Source organism: Homarus americanus, unplaced genomic scaffold (assembly GCF_018991925.1).
Source record: "Homarus americanus isolate GMGI-L3 unplaced genomic scaffold, GMGI_Hamer_2.0 scaffold33468, whole genome shotgun sequence".
NCBI lineage: Eukaryota > Metazoa > Arthropoda > Malacostraca > Decapoda > Nephropidae > Homarus > Homarus americanus.
Window position 1 is genome coordinate 4245685 of NW_024714177.1, and position 23367 is coordinate 4269051.

General features: G+C 42.3%; 1 protein-coding gene across 6 annotated transcripts; it reads left to right on the top strand.

Annotated features, from left to right (window-relative positions):
- The first annotated feature begins 12090 nt into the window (after positions 1 to 12090).
- Positions 12091 to 21387, top strand: LOC121877269 (myosin light chain 1). 6 transcript variants are annotated; one of them, XR_006090961.1, is made up of 7 exons: positions 12091 to 12181; positions 12903 to 12933; positions 16427 to 16735; positions 17131 to 17217; positions 18919 to 18969; positions 19757 to 19803; positions 20584 to 21387. XR_006090961.1 is itself a non-coding variant. In XM_042382954.1 (6 exons), the coding sequence occupies exons 1-5, from the start codon at positions 12179 to 12181 to the stop codon at positions 18951 to 18953; spliced, it is 465 nt and encodes a 154-aa protein (XP_042238888.1). In that variant the 5' UTR covers positions 12091 to 12178; the 3' UTR covers positions 18954 to 18973; positions 20584 to 21387. The 6 variants fall into 6 exon arrangements, 5 of the variants coding, with proteins under 5 accessions (XP_042238888.1, XP_042238869.1, XP_042238879.1 ...); XM_042382954.1 differs by lacking the exon at positions 19757 to 19803 and having other exon boundaries at positions 18919 to 18973; XM_042382935.1 differs by lacking the exon at positions 19757 to 19803.
- Positions 21388 to 23367: the final 1980 nt, after the last annotated feature.

Genomic DNA, 23367 nt, shown 5'->3' on the forward strand with positions numbered 1-23367 from the left:
CTCTCCGCCGACATAGCTCCCTACTTTGGAGATCATCCGGCACAGTATGTTAACATGGTCACGAGGACACAAGGACTAAAATCTCAAACCACAGTACGTTGTTTTATTCCACTAATTTGATGACGTGAGTGCAATCTACCTGGCTTACTGAAGCTATAAACCAAGACGACCAAATCGGTATCTCTCGTACCTAATAGGTTGTTTTACCTCAATTTGGGAAATAAAATCCAACGCGTGAATCTTGAAGAATCCGGAACTAACTGAGAAACATCGTGACAAAGGCAAGAGGAATGCATTTTATTTAGTATCCAAGGGGAGTGGTCGCCCAGAAACATCTATTTGTTACTCTACGATAAACATTTTATAACCATATCGGCATATTTTACTATGAACCAGGATATAATTGCAATTTTGTTTAAGTGTTGTGTTTACTAACATAAACATCACACCGTTTATGTAAACTAAACATCAGTACTAATGTTTAATACGGCTCATGATCTCATAGATAAAGAACGTAAAATCAAGCCCATCTTCCCGCCCACAATGAATGACGTCATCTCGATCATGTTCCAGTAATGACAAACCACATTTGTTGAGAAGTCTCTTTGGCACCAACAAGAAAGGTCTTTAAGTACGAACTGTTTGTGTGGGTGTATAAACAACTGTTAAATTAAAAAAAAAAAAAATCACCCTTTTGCAAACCAGTGTTAATGTTATGTGTTACTTGCTCTTCAATAATTAAGATATCTAAGTGCTTACGTTAGTTTACAGTACATTACACAACAACAACTAAAATAATAGTTGCATATCCATAAGACTTAGCAGAATATTAAGTGACAAAGTAAAATAAGAGACTGTTGAAGAGATGGGGGAAATTAGGTAAAGTCGTCATACAGAAAAAATCGCAGTAAAGGTTCACTGAGATGGGATGATTTTTTAGATCTTTGTGAAAATTAGTTAACTCCTGTAGTTTATCTTTACACCCTGGCAACAACTAACTTTTACTGATAAATTGACTCATCTGAATATTAACCAACCTTAACGCTAACCTAACCTAACCTAACCTAACCCCCCCCCTAGGTACCGTTAAGGTGGTTAATCTTGAGGTGAAATAAGTTGGGTCAAATCTTCAGGTGATCCGATGAATAAATATGAATTGTTTAGCACTGGGTTTCAGTTGATGAAATTTGAAAAAAACAAAAACACAACTTCAGCTTCTGGTTTTAGTTTGAAAGGCAGAATAAACAGTGATGAGATCCATAGTTTTACCATTGAAGCTCTATCTGACAAAATTAGATATATAAGCCATCTAATTTTAAGGTGGGAAAGGGGACAACCTTGTCTGACCTTGCCAAGCTCCAGAGGCCATATAGGTATGTCATATATCAGGTGTTTTTGGAGAGGGTATAATTAGACTCTGAATCTGGGTTGTGTTTTTGAACGCACCCACCTGACTTGTCCCGTCCTGATTGTTTACATGATTCGTAATTTTGGTTTATTTTATTATTCTCTTCCCCCTTTTTGTATTTTTTTTATGTATGGTGTTCTGTTGGTCTGTCTGTCCGTTTGTACATATGTTTGTTTGTAAAATCGCCTTTGCTGTTTTATACGCCATCGACACTGATTTAAAAGGACAGGTTTTAATCTGATTTCCTTTGCTACTTAAGGAACAGACTCGTACTAGTAAACAAAGGTTCTGATTGGTTGAAAAAAAAAACTAATCGCATGAGAGAACTAGAACATTAATTGCCCATATTGCATAATTGTAAACATTAAATAAGTCTCAAGAATTCGAATAATTTTATAATATTAGAGAATTAACGATTTCGACTACAATAATTTATACAGTATTACGTGAAGAGTTTTTCTTATAAAATTCAAGTGTTTTAACATTCAATAAAGGGATAGTGAGTTCTTGTGACAGGTACACAAGGATAATCTCTGGTGACGGTCTTATGCACTGAACACTACAAAAGGAATTATCTGCTTGTGATATTATTATTATTATTATTATTATTATTATTATTATTATTATTATTATTATTATTATTATTATTATTATTATTTTTATTATTATTGTTAATATTATTATTATTATTATTATTATTATTATTATTATTATTGTTATTATTTTATTATTATTATTATTATTATTATTATTATGCCTATTATGTGCTATTATTTTCTTATTATATATTAATATTATTATTATCAATGGGAGGTGTAGTTGTGGTGTAGGTGGGAGGTGTAGGGGCTGTGGTGTAGGTGGGAGGTGTAGGGGCTGTGGTGTAGGTTGGTATACTGTAGGTGGGTGTAGCTGTGGTGTTGGTGGGTGGTGTAGGTGTGGACTACAGGCAGTTTGTTCACTCACTGGCTCTACTCACCCACCACGATTAAGTTATATTTAAGTTAGAGCAATAGTTACGTCGCCCGCAAGAACCAAAATAATGCCTTGCAACACACGCCATTCCTACACGTTCACAATAACCGAAATTTATTTTGTACGAACTTGTGGCCTCTCTAAACCTTGCACGGCTGTCTGTGTTGTATTTTTTATTTACGAAGAAAACTAAGATAGCATGAAAAGATTTATGTAGGAATAAACTTTGTTATCATTGTTATCATTATTTAGGAATGATTCTGGAAAATAGATAATTATAATTCGTGTGATTTGGGGTGAATCAAATCCTAATGAAATATGAAGAGGTTGGACTGTGGGTTAACCAGGGGCTGAACACTAGTGGGCGGTATTTTGGCACGAGTCTTGGGTTATGCCGTCGGTGGAGCCACGCTCGGCGCGCCAGCCACAAGGTCTTATTTCTGATTTTTTCCTCCACATGACCGTCTTGGGGAATGCGATACTTTTCCACAACCTAATACCAAATTAGTATAACATAATTACCGGGACCAAAATTATTTCTCTCTGTATTTAGGAGATATATGTAATTTTCGCAAAAATAACGGGGCGATCGGCAGTAGGAAAATTTTGGCCAGTCACCAAAAGGAAGATTTGCTAGCGATGCTCAGGGATATGGTGTACGACAACTGCCCCTTATTTGTGGTTCATTGTCCCCGCTGCCAGGTGTAACTCACCGGACTCTAGCAGGTAGACCCCCAGCAGCTGCCTGGGGATCATCACACTTATGTTTTGATGAAGTTAAGTATATCAGTACAAAAAAGAGGAGCTCAACAAAGATGGTAATACCAACACACCATTAAAACTGACATTAAGGTATGAGATATTGTTCAAACGTATTTCTTTCTTTAAAACCTTAGACATTTGTGGAATTCAGGTACACCATAGGCACCCTTCTTCGCCAACTGCCAGTGAAATAATATGAGACTCAGACTTAACTGTACGATATTTTTCGGTCGCTAACTGAACCAAATCTAACCTGTTTCAGTCAGCCAATACGATGGTGGACTGAACCATTTATATTTCAATTTACAGCTTCCGTGTTCACTGACCTACTGAGTGACCCACGTGAACATTACTTTCTGTACACTTACCTGAAGAGTTCACTGGTTGCCGATACTGAGAAAATGTGAAGGTGAGTTCCATAGGCATGACGGCCGGTTAGGGGCAGTGTGGATACAGCACACTGTCGGCTGTACTTTCCGTAGACAAGAAGGCAGAGTCACCGGCACTGACGGCCTTGACTTCCCTAAGTGTAAAGATACGTACCCATTTACAGCTGGGTGGAACTGGAGTACCCCGAGATCGAGCCAGGTACCCATTGGACAGTAGGCGAGCGTTATTTCCACTAAGCCACCGCACCCGTCGACACTGCACTGGAAAAGAGCTTTACAAATGTTAATAGCGCGTTCTGTTTCTTAGGTTAATATTTACGATAATTTGAAGCCCTCTAAGAAATCTGCCTAACCTAACCGTACTTAACTTATCTAATCAGATTAACCAAACTTAACCAATTTTAACCAAACATAACATAATCTAATCAAAAAAATTAACCTAACCAAATATCAAGTAGGGCAGTCAGACAGGAGCGGTGGTTGTCATGAACACGGGAGTTCACTCACGTCTTAGCCATTACTCTTCCTGGTCCACTCACGCAGTGCCAGCACGAACAGTCACCAGCGCCTGACATCCATCTCCCCCTGAGAATGTAATATGCTTGTGGACGTTACGCCAGGCGAACTTTTTGTCTACAGCCGATGGTGTTGCACTCGGGTTGGGTGTGAGTTAATAGGAGAGACAGACACACATACTGACAGATAAACGTGTAAACAAAAAGAAAGCTTCTGTATATTATAAATTGACAGGAATACAGGAGAGAGAGAGTGTGTGTGTGTGTGTGTGTGTAGTATACAGTCTACATCGTCACAAAAAACATCATCGAGCAAGAAGGACAAGAAGAGGTTGTTCACCTCACCTCTCCCTCGTCCCTACCCCCCACCCCTCCTTCCTTCACCCCCCACCCCTCCTTCCTTCACACCCCCCCTCCTTCCTTCCCCCCCATCCTCCTTCCTTCACCCCACCCTCCTTCCTTCACCCCCACCACCCCTCCTTCCTTCACCCCACCACCCCTCCTTCCTTCACCCCCACCCCTCCTTCCCTTCACCCCCACCTCCTTCCTTCACCCCCCACCCCTCCTTCCTTCACCCCACCCCTCCTTCCTTCACCCTCCCTCCCCCTCCTTCCTTCACCCCCACCCCTCCTTCCTTCACCCCACCCCTCCTTCCTTCACCCCACCCTCCTTCCTTCACCCCCACCCTCCTTCCTTCACCCCCACCCCTCCTTCCATCACCCCACCCCTTCCTTCACCCCCCCCCTCCTTCCTTCACCCCCACCCCTCCTTCCTTCACCCCCCACCCCTCCTTCCTTCACCCTCCTCCACCCCCCCCATCTCTCCCCTCGCCATTTTCTCCTATTCCCTCTCTTCTCTTCTATCTACACCCTCTCCTTTTCTCCCACTTCGTCTCTCCCTGCATTACCTCCCTCTTCCACACTGTTCCACCTCCCATCATCCTCCACACTGTTCCACCTTCCATCATCCTCCACACTGTTCCACCTTCCACCATGCTCCACACTGTTCCACCTCAAAAAGAGAGAAAGAGAGAGAGGGATGAAAAACTATGAGAATGGAGAGAGAGAGATAGAGTTATTGACACCAGCTGAGGATGTCATGTAATGGTGATGGTGGGGAGATAAACAAAGTTGTCATTGGTCAGTTTGTTTGTCTGTTCTCTCTCTCTCTCTCTCTCTCTCTCTCTCTCTCTCTCTCTCTCTCTCTCTCTCTCTCTCTCTCTCTCTCTCTCTCTCTCTCTCACAGCCTGAGGTTAATTTGGGTGTGTGTATAAAAGTAGAGTGTGGGCACGGGTGTGAAGTAGAGTAGACACGGGGTGGGCGTGGGAGGAAGAGGAGGAGTGTGGGCGTGGGATGAAGAGGAGGAGTGTGGGCGTGGGGTGGAAGAGGAAGAGAAGCAATGTGGGCGTGGGGTGACTGTAGGTACGCCCCGGCCACTACGTCATGCCTGGCACATCACCCTACATAGGCAGTAGGCGGCGTCACTCGTCCTTGTGGCTCCCAACCAGGCAGCCACACAACAGCCCCCGAGCTCCTCTCTCTTTCCCTTGTTGTGCCGCACCCTCAGGCCACTCTCTCTCACTCAGGCCACTCTCTCTCACTCAGGCCACTCTCTCTCACTCAGGCCACTCTCTCTCACTCAGGCCACTCTCTCTCACTCAGGCCACTTTCTCTCACCCTCAGGCCACTCTCAGGCCACTCTCTCTCCCTCTCTCTCTCCTCTTGAGCCACTCTCCTCCACGCCCTTTACTCACTCTCAGGTCCTCACTCTCAGAGCCCTCTCTCTCACTCTCAGACCACTCTCTCTCCTCTCAGGCCACTCTCTCACTCTCAGAGCCCTCTTTCTCCTCTCAGGCCTCTCTCACTCTCCTTGGGCACTCTCTCTCCTCAAGCCACTTTCTCTCGCTCTCGCAACGCTCTCTCTCACTCAGGCCCCACTCTCTCACTCTCAGGCCACTCTCTCACTCTCCAGGCCACTCTCTCTCTGCTCCTCAGACCCTCTCTCTCACTCTCAGAGCCCTCTCTCTCCTCTCCAGGCCACTCTCCCTCCAGGCCGCTTTCTCTCACTCTCATGAGCCTGCTCTCTCTCTCACTCTGAGCACTCTCTCACTCTCAGGCTCCTCTCTTTCACTCTCAGACCCTCTCTCTCTCTCAGGCACTCTCTCTCACTCTCGACTTGCGCTTTCTCCTCTCAAACCTCTCTTTCACTCTCCAGACCCTCTCCTCTCCTCTCAGACCACTCTCTCTCCTCTCTAGGCCACTCTCTCTCACTCAGACCCTCTCACTCTCAGGCTACTCTCTTTCACTCTCAGACCTCTCTCTCACTCTCAGGCCACTTTCTCTCACTCTCAGGCCACTCTCCCACTCAGGCCACTTTTCTCTCACTCAGACCACTCTCTGCTCTCAGACCACTCTCTCACTCTCAGGCCCCACTCTCTCACTCTGGGCTACTCTTTTCACTCTCAGATTGCTCCTCTCTCACTCTCAGGCCACTTTCCTCTCACTCTCAGGCCACTCTCACTCAGGCCACTTTCTCTCACTCTCAGACCACTCTCTCACTCTCAGGCCCACTCCTCACTCTCAGGCCACTCTCTTTCCTCTCAGTCACTCTCTCTCACTCTCAGGCCATTCTCTCTCACTCTCAAGTCACTCTCTCTCCCTCTCAGGTCCTCCTCTCCTCTCCAGGACGCTCTCTCTCTCACTCTCAGAGCCCTCCTACTTTCACTCTCGACCACTCTCTCTCACTCTCAGGCCCTCTCTCTCACTCTCAGGCCACTTTCTCTCACTCTCCAAACCCTCTCTCTCACTCTCAAGCCACTCTCTCTCACTCTCAGGCCACTCTCTCTCTCACTCTCAAGTCACTCTCTCCTCTCAGGTCACTCTCTCTCTCACTCTCAGGTCCTCTCCTCTCAAGCCTCTCTCTCACTCTCAGGCCACTTTCTCTCACTCTCCAGGCCACTCTCTCTCACTCTCAGGCACTCTCTCTCACTCTCAGGCCACTCTCTCTCCTCTGTGATCACTCTCTCACTCAAGTCCTCTCTCTCCACTCTCAAGTCCTCTCCTCCTCTCAGAGCCCTCTCTCTCACTCTCAGAGCCACTCTCTCTCCTCTCAGGCCCTCTCTCTCACTCTCAGGTCCTCTCTCACTCTCCAGGTCCTCTCTCTCACTCTCGGAGCCACTCTCTCTCACTCTCAGGCACTCTCTCACTCTCAGGCCACTTTCTCTCACTCTCAGGCCACTCTCTCTCACTCTCAAGCCACTCTCTCTCTCACTCTCAGGCCATTCTCTCACTCTCAAATTCACTCTCTCACTCTCAGGCCACTCTCTCCCTCTCAGGCCTCTCTCTCCCTCTCCAGGCCCTCTTTTCTCACTCTCCAGGTCACTCCTCACTCTCTCTCGCTCTCAGGCCACTTTCTACTCACTCTCAGGCCACTCCTCACTCTCGGAGCCACTCTCCTACTCTCAGGCCACTCTCTCTCCCTCTCTGGGCCACTCTCTCTCTCCACTCTCCAGGCCACTCTTTCTCACTCAAGTCCTCTCACTCTCTCGCTCTCCAGAGCCACTTTCTCCTCTCAGGCCTCTCTCACTCTCAGGCCACTCTCTCTCCCACTCTCAGGCCTCTTTTCTCCTCTCAGGAAGTCACTCTCCTCTCAGGTCACTCTCTCACTCTCACTGGCCTCTCCTCTCACTCTCGAATCCTCTCTCCTCTCAAGGCCCACTCTCTCTCGCTCTCAGGCCCTTTCTCCTCTCAGGCCACTTTCTCACTCTCGAGCCACTCTCTCACTCTCAGAGCCACTCTCTCTCACTCTCCAGGCCTCTTTCTCCTCTCAAGCCCTCTCTCACTCTCCAGGTCACTCTCTCACTCTTGTTGCTCTCTCACTCTCAGATCACTCTCTCACTCTCAGGCCACTCTCTCTCACTTTCAGGTACTCTTTCTCACTCTCAGGTCCTCTCTCTCTCACTCTCAGAGCCCTCTTTCTCACTCTCAGGTCACTCCTCACTCTCTCACTCTCAGGCCACTCCTCTCACTCTCCAGGCCACTCTCTCACTCTCAGGCCACTCTCTCCTCACTCCTCAGATCGCTCTCTCACTCTCAGGCCACTCTCTCTCACTCTCAGAGCCCCCACTCTCTCTCACTTCAGGCCCTCTCTCTCTCACTCTCAGAGTCACTCTCTCACTCTGGGGCGCTCTCTCTCACTCTCAGAGACGCTCTCTCTCTCTCACTCTCAGGCCACTCTCTCTCACTCTCCAGGCCTCTCTCACTCTCAGAGTCCTCCTCTCCTCTCCAGGACGCTCTCTCACTCTCCAGGCCTCTCTCTCACTCAGAATCCTCTTTTCCTCTCAAGACGCTCTCTCACTCTCAGAGCCACTCTCACTCTCAAGGGCCACTCTCTCTCTCACTCTCAGGCCACTCTCTCTCACTCTCAGATCACTCTTTCACTCTCAGGCCACTCTCTCACTCTCAGGCCACTCTCTCTCCCTCTCAGGCCGCTCTCTCTCACTCTCTCACTCTCTCTCTCTCTCTAGTCTACACGGGGGATGAACCCAAAATGGCGGTTCTTTTTTTTTCTCCTTAGCTGGATTTTACGTCCTTAATATCGACAATGGTTTAATTTATGGTTTAATTTACTTAGATTTTTATCCAAGCAAGCTTCAGGTGGTTTAATTTATGGTTTTAATTTGCTTGAATTTTGTCCGACGAAGCTTCAGGTGGTTTTAATTATCAGTTTTAATTTACTTAGATTTTATCCGACGAAGCTTCAGGTGGTTTAATTTATGGTTTAATTTACTTAGATTTTATCCGACGAAGCTTCAGGTGGTTTAATTTATGGTTTAATTTACTTAGATTTTATCCGACGAAGCTTCAGGTGGTTTAATTTATGGTTTAATTTACTTAGATTTTATTCGGCGAAGCTTCAGGTGGTTTAATTTATGGTTTAATTTACTTAGATTTTATCCGACGAAGCTTCAGGTGGTTTAATTTATGGTTTAATTTACTTAGATTTTATCCGACGAAGCTTCAGGTGGTTTAATTTATGGTTTAATTTACTTAGATTTTATTCGATGAAGCTTCAGGTCTCAAGTTTTAAATAATTACGGCTTCATATCGTCAAAATTTCAATCCTGCAATTGAGTCGTTTTCAAACTTCGAGTTCATGACGTCATCCGGATTCATTAAAGGGTGTTACGTCATCGATCTTACTCACTTAAAAGTCTTCTGAAAATACCTCGTCCTTCGATACTGGGGCTTATAATTATTCGGGATATTTTTAATGGTGTTTATAGATTATTGTTACAGATAAACATAGTGTATGGTCTTTCTTATATAATTGTTGGCGCTGTGGTACGATGACGTTTGTAGTGACGTCATGGTTATATGATGACAGGTGGTGACGTCATGGTTATATGATGACAGGTGGTGACGTCATCCGCATGGAGGGAGTTGCTGAGGTATGGTAAAATGAAGCCTTAGTTCTCCGTTTCACCTTAACTCTCTATAATCGAATTCGTTGTTATATTGTAATACATCTATATATTTTACAGTACTCAGGTTTAAATAAATAAATAAATAAACCCACTGGTATTTACCTGGACACACTCACATAAAACATCTATTTATCAGTAAGTTAATTTATCTTGTCTTGAGGCTGAACGACTGTGTAAAAATCAGTCTTTCCGATAAAAAAAATATATATACTGTTAATTAAGCTTTATTTATACTTTGGATTTATTTTAGTATATAAATTGAACTTCATTTCACGTTTGGATTTGTTACACTAAAATTTTATCCTTAAATCCATCGAGACTGACGGGCGGATGTTGGATACTGAGGCAACGCGCGTATCTCTCATATAGTCATGGGTTCGAATCTCTTCCCAGGATTCCCTCCGGTTTCCTCCTGGACTAAAACTAATGATTAAGTTACCTGGATGTAAATAGTATATCCAAAATAATAATGAAAATAATAATGAAAATAATAATAATAATAATAATAATAATAATAATAATGATGATAATAATAATAACAATAAAGAATAATAATATCAAACTTGGTATCTTTATTTCAGAATTCCTTACACATAACAGTTTAAAAAATATATAGGAACATGAAGAACAGTACCAAAAATTATATTATTGTAACAAAAGACAGATAACGTGTGTGACCCCCTGAGCGCCTCGGATAGGTTAGCTCAGCTCAAAGCAGCAGACATACTCCAATCTAGCGGCTCACAGCAGATATACTCTAGTTCAAGGCAGACATACTCTACCTCAAAGCAGACATACTCTACCTCAAATCAGGCATACTCTAGATTACATCAAGCGTACTGCGGATCGAAGCAGACAAAATCTAGATAAATAGATAGACAGATATGTAGATAGATATATAGATAGATAGATAGATAGATAGATAGATAGACATATATTCAGTATAATCACCATACAAGGGCATATTGGCTCAACGTAAGGTAGACAGTTCAGGTAATATATACGTAATAATGAACAATAAATCGAATCATGTAAGGCAAGACCAAGAAAGTTATTAAACGGACGTAAACTTTTCAATTTACTTTACTTTACTGCAGACACTTAACACGGTCTAAATCATTGTCGACAACACGGTCTAAATCATTGTCGACAACACGGTCTAAATCATTGTCGACAACACGGTCTAAATCATTGTCGACAACACGGTCTAAATCATTGTCGACAACACGGTCTAAATCATTGTCGGTCTAAATCATTGTCGGTCTAAATCATTGTCGACAACACGGTCTAAATCATTGTCGACAACACGGTCTAAATCATTGTCGACAACACGGTCTAAATCATTGTCGACAACACGGTCTAAATCATTGTCGACAACACGGTCTAAATCATTGTCGACAAACAAGGTCGTGTCAGTGGCTCTACTCCATACTACTGTGATCAAGGGCGTGATTCGGGGGTGAGAAGGGCGTTGTCCAGTGTTAACTCCTACCCAACTTGGCAGGTTTTCTGTCTACTCCGACGTCCTCCTGTACCCACACTGGTCTAGACGATAAATGACGGAGAAAATAATAAGAAAAATAAATACATAGATTTTAGGCCTAGGCAGACATTCTCTCGTGGAAGTAGACTATAGACTACAGTTCCTACATTATTAAAACAGAAGCGCCAGCACAAGCAATTAAGAGCGCCAGGCGATTCCTTCCACCCTTGCAATGACACGACTATCGAGGTTACTGTCAAGCGAACGTGCTACCTGCTTTACCGCCACCCCTCAATGATAAACTTATGGGAGCTACGCCAGACGAACCCTCGCCAGCCTCATAGTGCTGTATCTAACTGTTAAGATCTCGGCCCAAGTTATGGAAGTCTGCTAGGCTAACGTTCGCCCACTTCGTACCTACAGTGGCGCACTTTTCTGACGTGTAAGTTGTGGAAGTTACGCTAGACGTATGTACGCTGCACTTTTATGGTAGGGCGAGTTGATGTCGCAGGTGGTCAAGATGAAAGGGTTCCTCTAACACTGGTAGTTTCAGAGACCTTGATAATATCTTCTGGACCTTCGTCACGTTCCTAGGAGTCGACCACACAAAAGTGTTTGGTGCGCTTTTGAAAATCCGGGCGTCGAGGAATGTATCTGGAGACTATCTGGGGTAGTGGGTGCGTCCACGTGGTGAATGTGGTGATGGCGATGTGCAAGCAGATCTGGTGCCGCCCTCCCCTCCCACTCCTCCCCCTCCTCCGCTGGGCAGGTCCCGGTGGCGGCGGCGGGGACGTAGGGCCAGCCTCGACGCCTCGCCGGAAGCTGGGACGTGCCTGTGCGTAACAGGAGAATTGTTCCTCCGTCAGATGGCGGCGTGGATGACCGATGGATACTGTGGGGGACGTGGCCGCTCTCGCACCGAGGACCACAAGGCTCAAGTTTCCTTTTGGAGGTTGCGCGCGCCCGTTTAGGCCGGCCCTCCGCCGCCCGCCCGCCAGGATTAGACAATGTAACCCGGACGGGCATTCCGACCAAAAATACCACCTTTGGCAACGACCGCAGCGCCATCTACTAAGTATAAAATTAACCCGCAACGCTGAAGCAGTAGTCACTTCAGGTCTGCCTTTTGCCCCGTTAACGTGGTGTGCTAGAGGCTAAGTCAAGATGGTAAGTGTTCTTCAACTCTTGGATACCCACGACTTTAGTGAAGCAAACAAACTAATATGGTGAAGAGCCCATACCCAGTGCCCTGTGGATTGTATAGTGTGTTGAGTTATTGTGCGATGATCACACCAAGCCCTACTACACCCGAATCTACTACAGTGATACACTCAGTGTTGAGCCAGGGTGTAGTCTGCTACAACAGCCCCGCCCATAACTGCAGGCGGTGCCAACCGGATGTCTGTGTGTATGTGTGTTAGTTAGCATCCCAGTGAAGTTCGTTTTCCTGTCAGCAATACGGAGAAGACGATCATTCAATGATCTGCAGATGAGAAAGTCTTGCCTGTCACCGAGCACAGAGATAAAGTGCGCTTGTTCAGCCATGGTTCTGTTGTTACTGGCATGTTTGATATACAGTACTGTACACACCTCAGAATCCTAACGCCAGGTCTCCCTACACCGGCTACATTCACACAAATTCGACTCAGTTTCGATTCACAGTGCTTTATTTTGTTTTTTATTTTATGTTTAGTTTATAATGCAATATTGATATTAGCGTCACAGCATTTCATCATTAGGATGGATTGAGTTACATTTGTAGTGAAGCTTTTCATTATATCTAAAAAAATATTAATTGATATATGAATTAGTCTTTTTTTAGTTTTGCCTGTGCTTTTATTTATTTCTGTGATTTACTTATGTATTCTTCCCTTTTCTCCTTCCTCAGGCCGCGGATCTCAGTGCTCGTGATGTTGAGAGTAAGTAAAAAAAAAAAGTCAGTGAGTAAGGACATACCGCCAACATTCCACTGGATACACTCCAGCGACCTCATGGCAGCTAATGTTGAAAAATAGCTCTCGCCATCTGTCCGATGACTCTTGATCGCTCGCACCACAGCAGTGCTGCTGTTTGCAAGTCATAAAATAAATCATGCATAGAAAGCTATAACTAGGAGACATAAGCCTAATGTGTCGCATATTAGAAAAAAATTGAATTGTTACGTCGTAAACATTGAATCGAAGACTGCATTCATTTGTGAAAAACTTTCAAGAAAAAAATTACGCTGTATTCAATAAGTCTACCTTCGTGAATGAAACTTTAGTTTATAACAAGAGTTACTCCTTCAACTGCGATAACTACTTGACAAACAAGAGGAGGATCAAATATGGGAAAGCGTGGAGGCAGACGGTAGCCTATCACCGGCAGGTACTAAAAATACCGCGGGGGGGTGGGGGGTTGGGGGGGGGCAGCCAGCCAGCCCGCCCGGCCCTGCCCTCACTAACCGCCCAGCACCTCGCAAAAATTCTCCCGTTTATAATTATCTCGTAAAATTCTCTAGTCACTCTCGGATATGCTTTCGACTTAGAATAAATGAATGAAAATAACTTTAAGATAATTTTTGGGAAATAATTCCCACTTGGAACTACTTTAATATCAATGTAAGAAATAATTTCGACTTAAAAAAATACATAAAGATTACTTGTTATCCTAATAGAGAATAAAATCGACTTCAAACAATTTAATAACTTATATAATTGTTGTAAAAAACAATTACAACTTTAAGCAATTGTTTGAAAATAACTCCTTGCCCTCGGCCACATTTTTCTTGGCTTGCGTCACCATTCAAGTTCAGTATTTGCTTACGACATTGACAAGACTTGAGGTTAAGTTAATGGATATTGGTTACCATACACTGAAGCCAACCAAGGAAGGAAGAACCAACCTCTACACAGTTTCCAGCGTTGATGGGTGTGATGAGGCCAATTATGGTACAGTACTCAAGCGGTCTCACGGCCACGTCAGCCACCGCCGAATAGTTGGTCGACTTTCTCTAAATAAGGAAAGGCATCTTAACTAACTTCAAGCTCTCCTTACTTGCTGAAATTTTCTTTGAGAAAGCATAACCCTTTTTATTATTTTGAGTCAATAACTCGATTGAAAAGTCAGACTATACGCGCTTAAAGACCTTAGTTGTTGATGCGCAATAAAAACATTTTAACAATAAGTCAAACCTTCAAATTCCCTCGCCGACAAGCGCAAAAGACACTAGATAATGGAGACGGTTATTAGACCACGCTTGGTTTAAGTTCTGACCATAATAAACCCATAACCGAATTAAGAACCAATAACCACATAATGACAAGCACTTATCAAAATTTACGTGATAAATAAATGAACCTTGATGGACGCTTGACACCATACACTCGTCTGGTGTGGTGAACCCTAGGATGACTAAACTTTTGTTATCATTACTATACAGTTGCCTCTTGTAGCATGGCGAGGGTCCAGACGTATACACCATCCAGCCATTATGGGCTAGACATAGTCATCACTTATCCAACTCTTATGACGTCTTCAAAGTCGCCCAATATTCACTTACTCAGATGACAGATGACAGCTGTAGTGTATTATACTTACACCGCTAACATAGATATTTTGGCCTTTCTCGTTTTTTTTTCCGCTCTTTGATTCTTATTGCATTAATTTTATTTATATTTCTTTAGGGAAGTCATTTACACAGGAAGAAGTTTGTCTTTATTTATATAGCACTCAAGCTTGGAGTGAAATTGGCTCTGACACTGAACGTTTAATTATTAGGTATGACAAATTCTCAGTAACAAAGAAATACAAACGGCTTTTGTATCAGAATAGTCTCGCCCTTATCATAAAGATGCTCTGATGACTTGTGAGAGATGGAAACGAAATCAATTTTAATGGGTAACTAAATTATACCATTAACATATATATCAATATAATATTCGCCTTTTTAGCAAATATGTCAACCAATTCCTTTATTCTTATAGTTATTGAATTACTTTGTCCTTATAAGTATTGGACCATTTATGTAAGTAAGATCACCGAGCGCCATCATAGAAATACGACTTTGTTATCGTTAAGTTTAGGAATGAGCGGTTATCAAGGCTATAGATAGAGAATATCCATGGAGCTGTGGAGACGATATCCAAAACTAGTTGAAGAAGCGATATCCACGAGCTGTAGTGAAGGAACATCCAGAGGGTTGTAGTGAGGATATCAATTGGCTGTTGTAGACGGGATATCTAAGGAATTGTAGAGAGGGTTATCAAGGGGCTGAGACGAGATATCAAATGGACACTGGGGAGGATATCCAAAGCGCTATACGGGATGTCCACAGGTTTATAAAAGATATCAAGAGGGTTGTAAACGATATCTAGAAGGTAGTGGACGATATCTAGAAGGTAGTGGACGATATCTAGAAGGTAGTGGACGATATCTAGAAGGTAGTGGACGATATCAAGAAGGTAGTGGACGATATCTAGAGGGTTGTAAACGATATCTAGAAAGGGCACACTCACAGAAAGCAGCTTGTGCGTGTGTGTGTGTGGGCGGGGTACTACCTTATTTGGTCTGGTACTATTTTGGGCGACACCTGATAGCATTGCGACCTGCCAAGAGTGTTAGTGGGAGGTAGAGGGTGCCAGGAGGGGGAGGGGGGGGGGTGAGGGTGAGGGTGCCAGGGAGGGGATGAGGAGAGAATGAGGTTGCCAACTATGCTAGACAGACTTTATCAGAAACAGCTTATAAGGCGGTCTTGGTGTAGCTAGGATTTCTACAAAGTGAAAACAGTTCTTCTTTTGGGTAGATATTAACTTCTTACTTTTGGCGACAAGAAAGGAAGTAATATAATGCTTTCTTACTGTAGTATTAAGTCATAAGTGTTAGTTCTAGTTTCACAACGTCTCCTGGTAAAAACTCCACATTTGAGATCATAGTTTTACTCTGTACTTTTTTTTTAAATTTGGTCGCGATAAAAATTTTGCATTATAGACAGCCTTCTTCATCATAAAGTTCCATAAAAGTTTCGTATGTCGTTTGAGGAAAGGAAGAAAAATTTACCTTATTTAAGAACATCAACCCCGGAAAAAAAATTACAGCTTACTCTTCGATTTTATGTAGAATATAAAGGTTATAGCATTTTTTTACACTCATGTTCACTACCTAATATGATGGCATAAGTAGTTGTTCTAGTGTGTCCAATTAGGTACCAAAAGGTTTATATGGCGTAAAAATAAGTAAGTAAACACATCAAGACAATACAAAAATTACACTCATTTTAATTTATCTACGAGATACTGGAGTTCTACAGTACATGTGTTGTTTACGTCGTAAGTTTGTTTGTGACAATGTAAACAAACATATGGGTCCAAGCAACGCACCTTTCGCGCCAAAATTGTTCGTACGCTAATTTCCTGCCGTCGCTTCCTTCCGCAGGGGTGAAATTCGCCTTCTCCATCTACGACTTCGAAGGCAATGGCACCATGGATGCCTTCTACATTGGCGACTGCCTTCGAGCCTTGAACCTCAACCCTACCTTAGCTGTCATAGAAAAGGTTGGAGGCAAGGAAAAGAGGAAGGAGAAGATGATCAAGTTGGAGGAATTCATGCCTGTCTTCGCTCAGGTTAAGAAGGACAAGGACGCCGGCTCCTACGAAGATTTCATGGAGGTCCTCAAGCTCTACGACAAGTCTGAGAACGGCACCATGATGTACGCTGAGCTTGAACACATCCTCATGTCCCTTGGTAAGTCTATGACAACGCTTCTTCCTCAAGAGAGTCACGGAAGTAGCTCAAATTTACTCTCCGTCCTCAGCTTACTTCATATTCAAAGCAGTTAGCGGTTCCTCGCTGCCTTTAGCTCTTAAAAATTTCAGTAACATCTTCATATTAAGATAAAGACGAAATATTCAATGGCAGTTGTGACATTCTTAAGATAATTTGTTTGTTAGGTCACTTTTGGAACTTAAATGTTACCTACAACATTTTAGCAAGGATGAAGGTCATCTTACCAGTAACCCAGGCCATCCTACCAGTTACCCACGGCATCCTAACAACAGCAGTAGTCTTGTTACATTACTTAATACTTATCACACAAGGTATTGCGTGTGTGTGTCATTAACCAAGTGCTGCATCCCCAGGTGAGCGTCTCGAAAAGTCCGAATTGGAGCCCGTACTGAAGGAATGCTGCGACGAGGAGGATGAAGAAGGCTTCATTCCTTACGAGCGTGAGTATTCCACACCACCCTATGGCAACCCGAATTCAGGGGACCTGCGTCAATAGCATCTCTTTGTTGACCCCCTAAAACTGAAGGAATGCTGCGACGAGGAGGATGAAGAAGGCTTCATTCCTTACGAGCGTGAGTATTCCACACCACCCTATGGCAACCCGAATTCAGGGGACCTGCGTCAATAGCATCTCTTTGTTGACCCCCTAAAAGTCCCCGGGAAATCATTCTTTTAATTGATTTCGTGGCAAGTGGTTCCCCCCTCCTCCCCTCCCCCCACGTCTATGCGACCTAGGGTTTGCACTTTTCCATATACAAGGAAAACCCAACCTATTATCTTTTCATTATAACGAAAAGATTATAAACTTGTTTTGTACGAGTTTAGTGAAGCCCCATCTTATTCCCCCTCTCCTCCCCCAATGGTTTTAAGCCCCTCTAAACCCCCATTAGCTGAAAATCGTAAAATAGTGGACATTTCCCCCATAAAATGACATGGTTTACATCCCTCCCATGCCCCATTAGTTGAATATAGCGAAACATTTTCCCCCATGAAACGACCTGGTTAAATTCCTCCATCTCCCACTAGTTTGAAATAGACAACTTCTCCCTTTAAAACTGCTTGCTGTAATATATACAGTAAGAAGAGTATGCATATGCCCCCATCCCCCATCATCCCTCCATACGCCCCCATATGGAAAAAGACTCGTTAAATTACCGCAAAAGTAAACACCGCATCAAGTAGTACTCAGATTAGCTCTATGCTAGCCATCTCTTTCTCATTCCTTATTATTATCTCCGTTAAAACGTGTTATTATTGAAATGTTACATGTTATTCCGTAGATTTCATTGTCAAAAGTATACATTAATGTTTCTTTATATTTCTTACAGTGTTTGTTCCTTTCTAAATAAAATTTTCATTGTAAGCGATAAATTTGACCTTAAAAATTGTCTAATAATATTTAGTTATACTTTACACTTGGTAATTTATTCCCAACTTAAAAGAATATAAACTTATTGATTTTAATCTTATTTTCTTCTATGTTGTCACTTAAAAACTAAAGTAAGAATTCTTATTAATATATAATTATAATCATATATGTCTTTAAACATCATTGTTTGTCTATCACCGTCTTTTATGTTTTGCATTCACGAGAAAGGCATAAAACAAACTAACACCTTCATCAGTAACTCCAATATAAGTCTCAATAATCTTGTCATTTTCATATTTTCTTTCAAACTTCGCGCGTCTGGCTCTAACGGTATCCTGTAGGCGTCTTACCAACAGTAGTAATTGTCTTTAGTTTGCTCAAAAGTCTAGCATGTTCACATCATTTTGCTCAAATGCTGTGTTGAACAATATTGGATCATTTTGGTTCAATTCTCATGAGCTTTATTGAAACTTCTGTATTTAAAAATCATCTTTATTTTGCTCAACAGTCTTTCGTTACTCATGTTCATTGTCCTTGAAAAAGAGTCCACCGTGCCCTACTAAAGGCGCGGCCGCTGGAATAATTCACTTTTATAGCAGTGAATTATTCTGTGTTGCTTGTGTAGCCTGTCTGTCACCTCCTTGCTAGTGTGTGTCCCCTTCCTTGCTCGATCACATCCTCATCTCCGTTCCAAACACCGCCAAACTCCTTGTCTCCTGAATTTTCTGTGTGTAATCCTAAGCTAATTCCATTGGGTGACTTTCTCTTACAGCTTTCCTTACGAAACTCTGCAAAAGCATCAAGTAAAACTCCAGAATCATGCGTAAGTAAGTGTGCGCTAAGCTGGGACGAGAGTGTGCGTCCCAGCGTCTCCCTCACCCTAGCGTCATTTTCTCGCCCTACCATAAATTTGTGATGATAATCTAAATTTACCAGCATGGTTTATCCTTGACTTTATATAGCGGAGATAGATCGTGCTTATGAGAGATTATCATCTAAAATTACTTCCAATTACCCAATAGCCCCTTTGTAGCTAATTGCCCTCTCCCGTTGCACACCCTTGGGTCAATAAATATATTTTTACGAAGGAAAATTATAGACTTATCCTTCTTTGTAGATTTTTCATACTCATTCAAATTAATGTTTGAAGTTTTCTTAATGTAACACCCAAAGAGCATCCCCACTGTAGTTGTAAATAGTCCTCCCTCGTCCCACATGTATCCCATTTACTCCCACCAAACCCTTTTTATTGACAAACATGTGAAAAGCTTTGGTTAAAGTGTTAAAGTATCCTCCATAACCCCACCCTGAAACATGATTTCTTGGGCGTATATAAACGGACGAGAAAATACTTTGTGATTTTTTTTTTATGGAAAAGGTACAACCATTCCATAGAGCGGAAATGACGCCGTATGGTGATGCATTTTCTGTCATCTCCCTTTTTTTTTAAGGATTCAGATAACCATTTTTATTTTACTCTGGGTGTTTGAGGAATTTAATCCTTAAAAAAAGGATCAAACCTCATATTTTTTGTGTACCAAATTTTTTATTTTAAGACTTTCAGGGATTTCTTGCATATTTTGATTACAACTTTCAAATTATTTTTACAGCGTTCCTTAAGAGAATTTTGAGCTTCAAAATCTAGAGGACAATTCTAGTAAGTTTTGGTACAGTGATGATTTTGATGTGTATTACTGTATATGTGTAGATTTTTCCGCGTCTTAACAACTGGCAGATAGTGCGCCTGGCCGCTCATAACCAATTATTTTTTGTCATACATTTTCGTCCGTTTTCGTCTATTATTTTTGTTATTTTATGTTCCCAGTGAAGAAACTACATCTTCATATCTTGGTAATACTTTCTTTCTTGTTTTCCCGTGATTATATATTTTTGTTTCCGTTCAAGATCAGTGGTTCATTGCGCCTTGCGGGTTTCTCTTTTTTTCTCTTATTTTTGTTGAAATTTTACGTTGTCGATAATTCGTGATTCTTCTTTGATTTTCTATTTTACACTCATTTCCACTTTTATTTTATTTCTTATGGGCTAACTTTAAGAATATATACGTACATGTATATATTTACAAAATGCGCTTCCAATTATATTAGTCTGCAATAGATTTGGCTTCTAGTTAAACAACAGAGCACATTTAATAGCTCTAATAGACTGCTATAAACAAAATTACTAGTATATTATATGAAAAGGCATGCTTAGTGTATACAATTCGGTCTTTGAATTTAGTGATATAAAAGTACATACAGAATATATTTTTAGTATAGAGATTCAAAAGTTCTAAATGACAACAGTATTTTTGTGGTAAATTTCACTGTTCATTACATTTAGAAAGGCTGCATGATATTTTTGTCTATTTGCTTTTGTAGAGTAACATATAATATACAATTTTTATCAAGAGTCTAACATGTACTTTTCGTCTTCACAGCTTTCCTGAAGAAGATGACCGCCTTGCTCTAAATACGTCCGCCATCTTCTTTTGTGACGTCATCAGAGTGCGCATGCGTGCAACACCACCGCCATTCGGAGTGTCAGTGTGCAGTGTACAATCATTCTGTGGGCTCGACCAAACCACAGACATTTATTAGCCATATTACACAAAAATATAATCTATGGAAAAAAAAAGCGAATATGAGTGAAAAAAATTTATTTCCATATTTAAGAAATGTGAGCCACCCGTTACATGCTCATTATGTCCTTCTGTCTGTATGTGTGTGTGTGTGTTCGTGTAGCGTCGAAGGTCCCATGGATCAGTTGAACGTCTCCTTTCTCATCCACGCGGGGTGAAGGAGGGGTCAAGGCAGCGGCGACTCGTGTTGACTCGTAGACCTGAAGTGACCACTGAGCGATCCGCCTATAGTTGACTACCCGACACCACCTGGAGGTAGGAAGCTAGAAGCCATTAAAACGACGCCCGCGGCCCAGCCCAGACGACCATCCATCGCCATCTTTCCTGGGCGGCACGGGACCGTCACAGAAATAAAATACAAAACATCTGACATCCAGCATCACGGCCGCCCGCTGCCTTCATTGACCCCTCGTCCCCATGAGTGCCTCTGAACGCGCCCAGCGAGGTGACCAGGGGGAGTGTCTCAGTCAGCCAGTCAGTAAACAAAGGCCCCACAGTCAGTCGTCAGTCAGTCAGTCCGCTTGGAACGGCATCGTTACCAACTGCTGTCTGTAGACACATTGGTTAAGTTCTTTATCGTCTCAATAAAACAAAACAACATCATGGTGACTTTTTTTATTCCTCCACGAACGAAGCGAATGATGTTGAAATGCATACATGAACAAATAAAAAGTGAATTATAAAAGGTTTTAATAAAATAAAATATTTGTATTCTGTCTTTTTATTATCTCTGAGCTAAAACAGAACCACTTCACTATAAGGGTTACATACTGAAACACCTGAGTAGCTATGTTGACGCTTAATGACTAAACGATATTGTATTTTTTTCACTAATACACTCTATTAAAAAAACTGATAGAACACATCAAAGTAACTAGAAAAATCATGTTTATTTCTCGACAAAATCCAATGGAAGAAAAATTCAGTGATTTTCCAAAATTAGATAAAATGGGAGACAGTACTGGGCGATAACTGTCAATGTCATATATTGTGACTTAAGCAGAGTACATTAGCTAATACGGATTATCTGTTTAGGTTGATTACCTACTTCCAAAAGACGATCGTTATTGTCTTATAAATCTCATAATGTTTACTTGTCGATAATTAATTATTGGATTTGTTAATCTTAAGCGCGCTAAAAGACTTTAGTTGTTGAAGCGTATTACTACATCATAACATCATTCAGCCTCTCAACATGAAATTTGGAATCTTGTGTTACACTGCGTTGATATAAAAAGAGCCAAGTATCGTTGCAATATTTTGATTGGGTTCAAAGTTATAAAGCTGATGCAATTCTTGTTTGGACAAAAATTATTGTTTTATACTCCAAATTTCATAAAGTATTATTGTAATGGTGTACTCCCCCCTCGTTAATTTTTTTGCCTTTACAATTTGAAACGCTGGGTGAAATACTTTGATATTTCTCTGGTGCATCGTTACATGTTGGCATGCGTCCACCCTTCATCGGTAGCATTTGGAAAAGAGATATAATATATATTCAGAATTCTTAATAGAGAACTTAAAAGTGATAATGAAGGACTAAAAGTTAATGACAAAGTAATATTAAATAACGTTATGCAGATGATACTGCTCTTACCACAGATAACGAAGAGGCATTACAAAAACTCGTTAACAAATAGTGGAAAAGGTGAAAATATGGTTTTAGGGTTAATGCCGTAAAGACTAAAGTAATGGCTGTTTCCAAATTTGAAATAAATCCTAAAAAAAATAGTGAACTGCGGCTCCCCAGTGTACGAGTGCTCGTATAAAAATTTCATAAACCATGGAGTCGTTGCAGCAGTCACCCATAATTCCACTGCCGTTTTCTATGGTGTGCAAACATCACGTCTCTTTCTTTTATCCTCTTCACCACTGACCGGCTCGTTAGCTGCTTGGGCGATCGGTCACGTCTCTGATTACTTTTCCTTTTCTTTTATCCTCTTCACCAAAAGATCGGCTCGTTAGCCGCTTGGGCGATCGGTCACGTCTCTGTTACGCACTGTTGGCAAGTACTGGGCATGCACTGGCTCCTGAATGTACCTGAACCCGCTCCAGTGTTGGTCAAGTCTTCTCTTGAAAGAGCTCACACTCGGTGCCGTCACAACACTTTCTGGCAGATTGTTCCAAGAGTTTACAACCCTCACTCCGAAAAAGTTTGCCATCACAGCTTTCTGGAATTGCGGCTTCTTCAATCTTGAGCTGTGTCACACGATCTGAGAAGACACGTGACAACCTTCGCCTTCCTCCGATCAAGGTCACTCAACCCGGTCAAAGAACAGGGGTAGTGGAAATCCACAGACTCCTTCTGGACCAGCACATAGAAGACATGCCATGCGTGGCACTAAGGGGGTTCTTCCTTCGTCGCCGGAACCTCAATGACCTACACCTCCGTCACGCCTACGATCATTTGGTGAGCATGAATCTAAGTAACGTATTAAAGAACACAAGGACAATTCCATGTGTCTTTATTTTTCCATTAATTCTGAGGTATAACTTGTCGATTCACTCACATACTGGAAACGATTTCTGTAGACGTGGCTTCCTGTTGCAGTCCCCCACTTGGAAAGTAATGCTCATACACTA

Excerpts from the sequence above, each read along its gene's own strand:
- LOC121877269 (XM_042382954.1), top strand. Across the intron at positions 12,934-16,426 it reads CAGTGCTCGTGATGTTGAGA|GGGTGAAATTCGCCTTCTCC; the intron begins GTAAGTAAAAAA and ends TTCCTTCCGCAG. Across the intron at positions 17,218-18,918 it reads AGGCTTCATTCCTTACGAGC|CTTTCCTTACGAAACTCTGC; the intron begins GTGAGTATTCCA and ends TTTCTCTTACAG.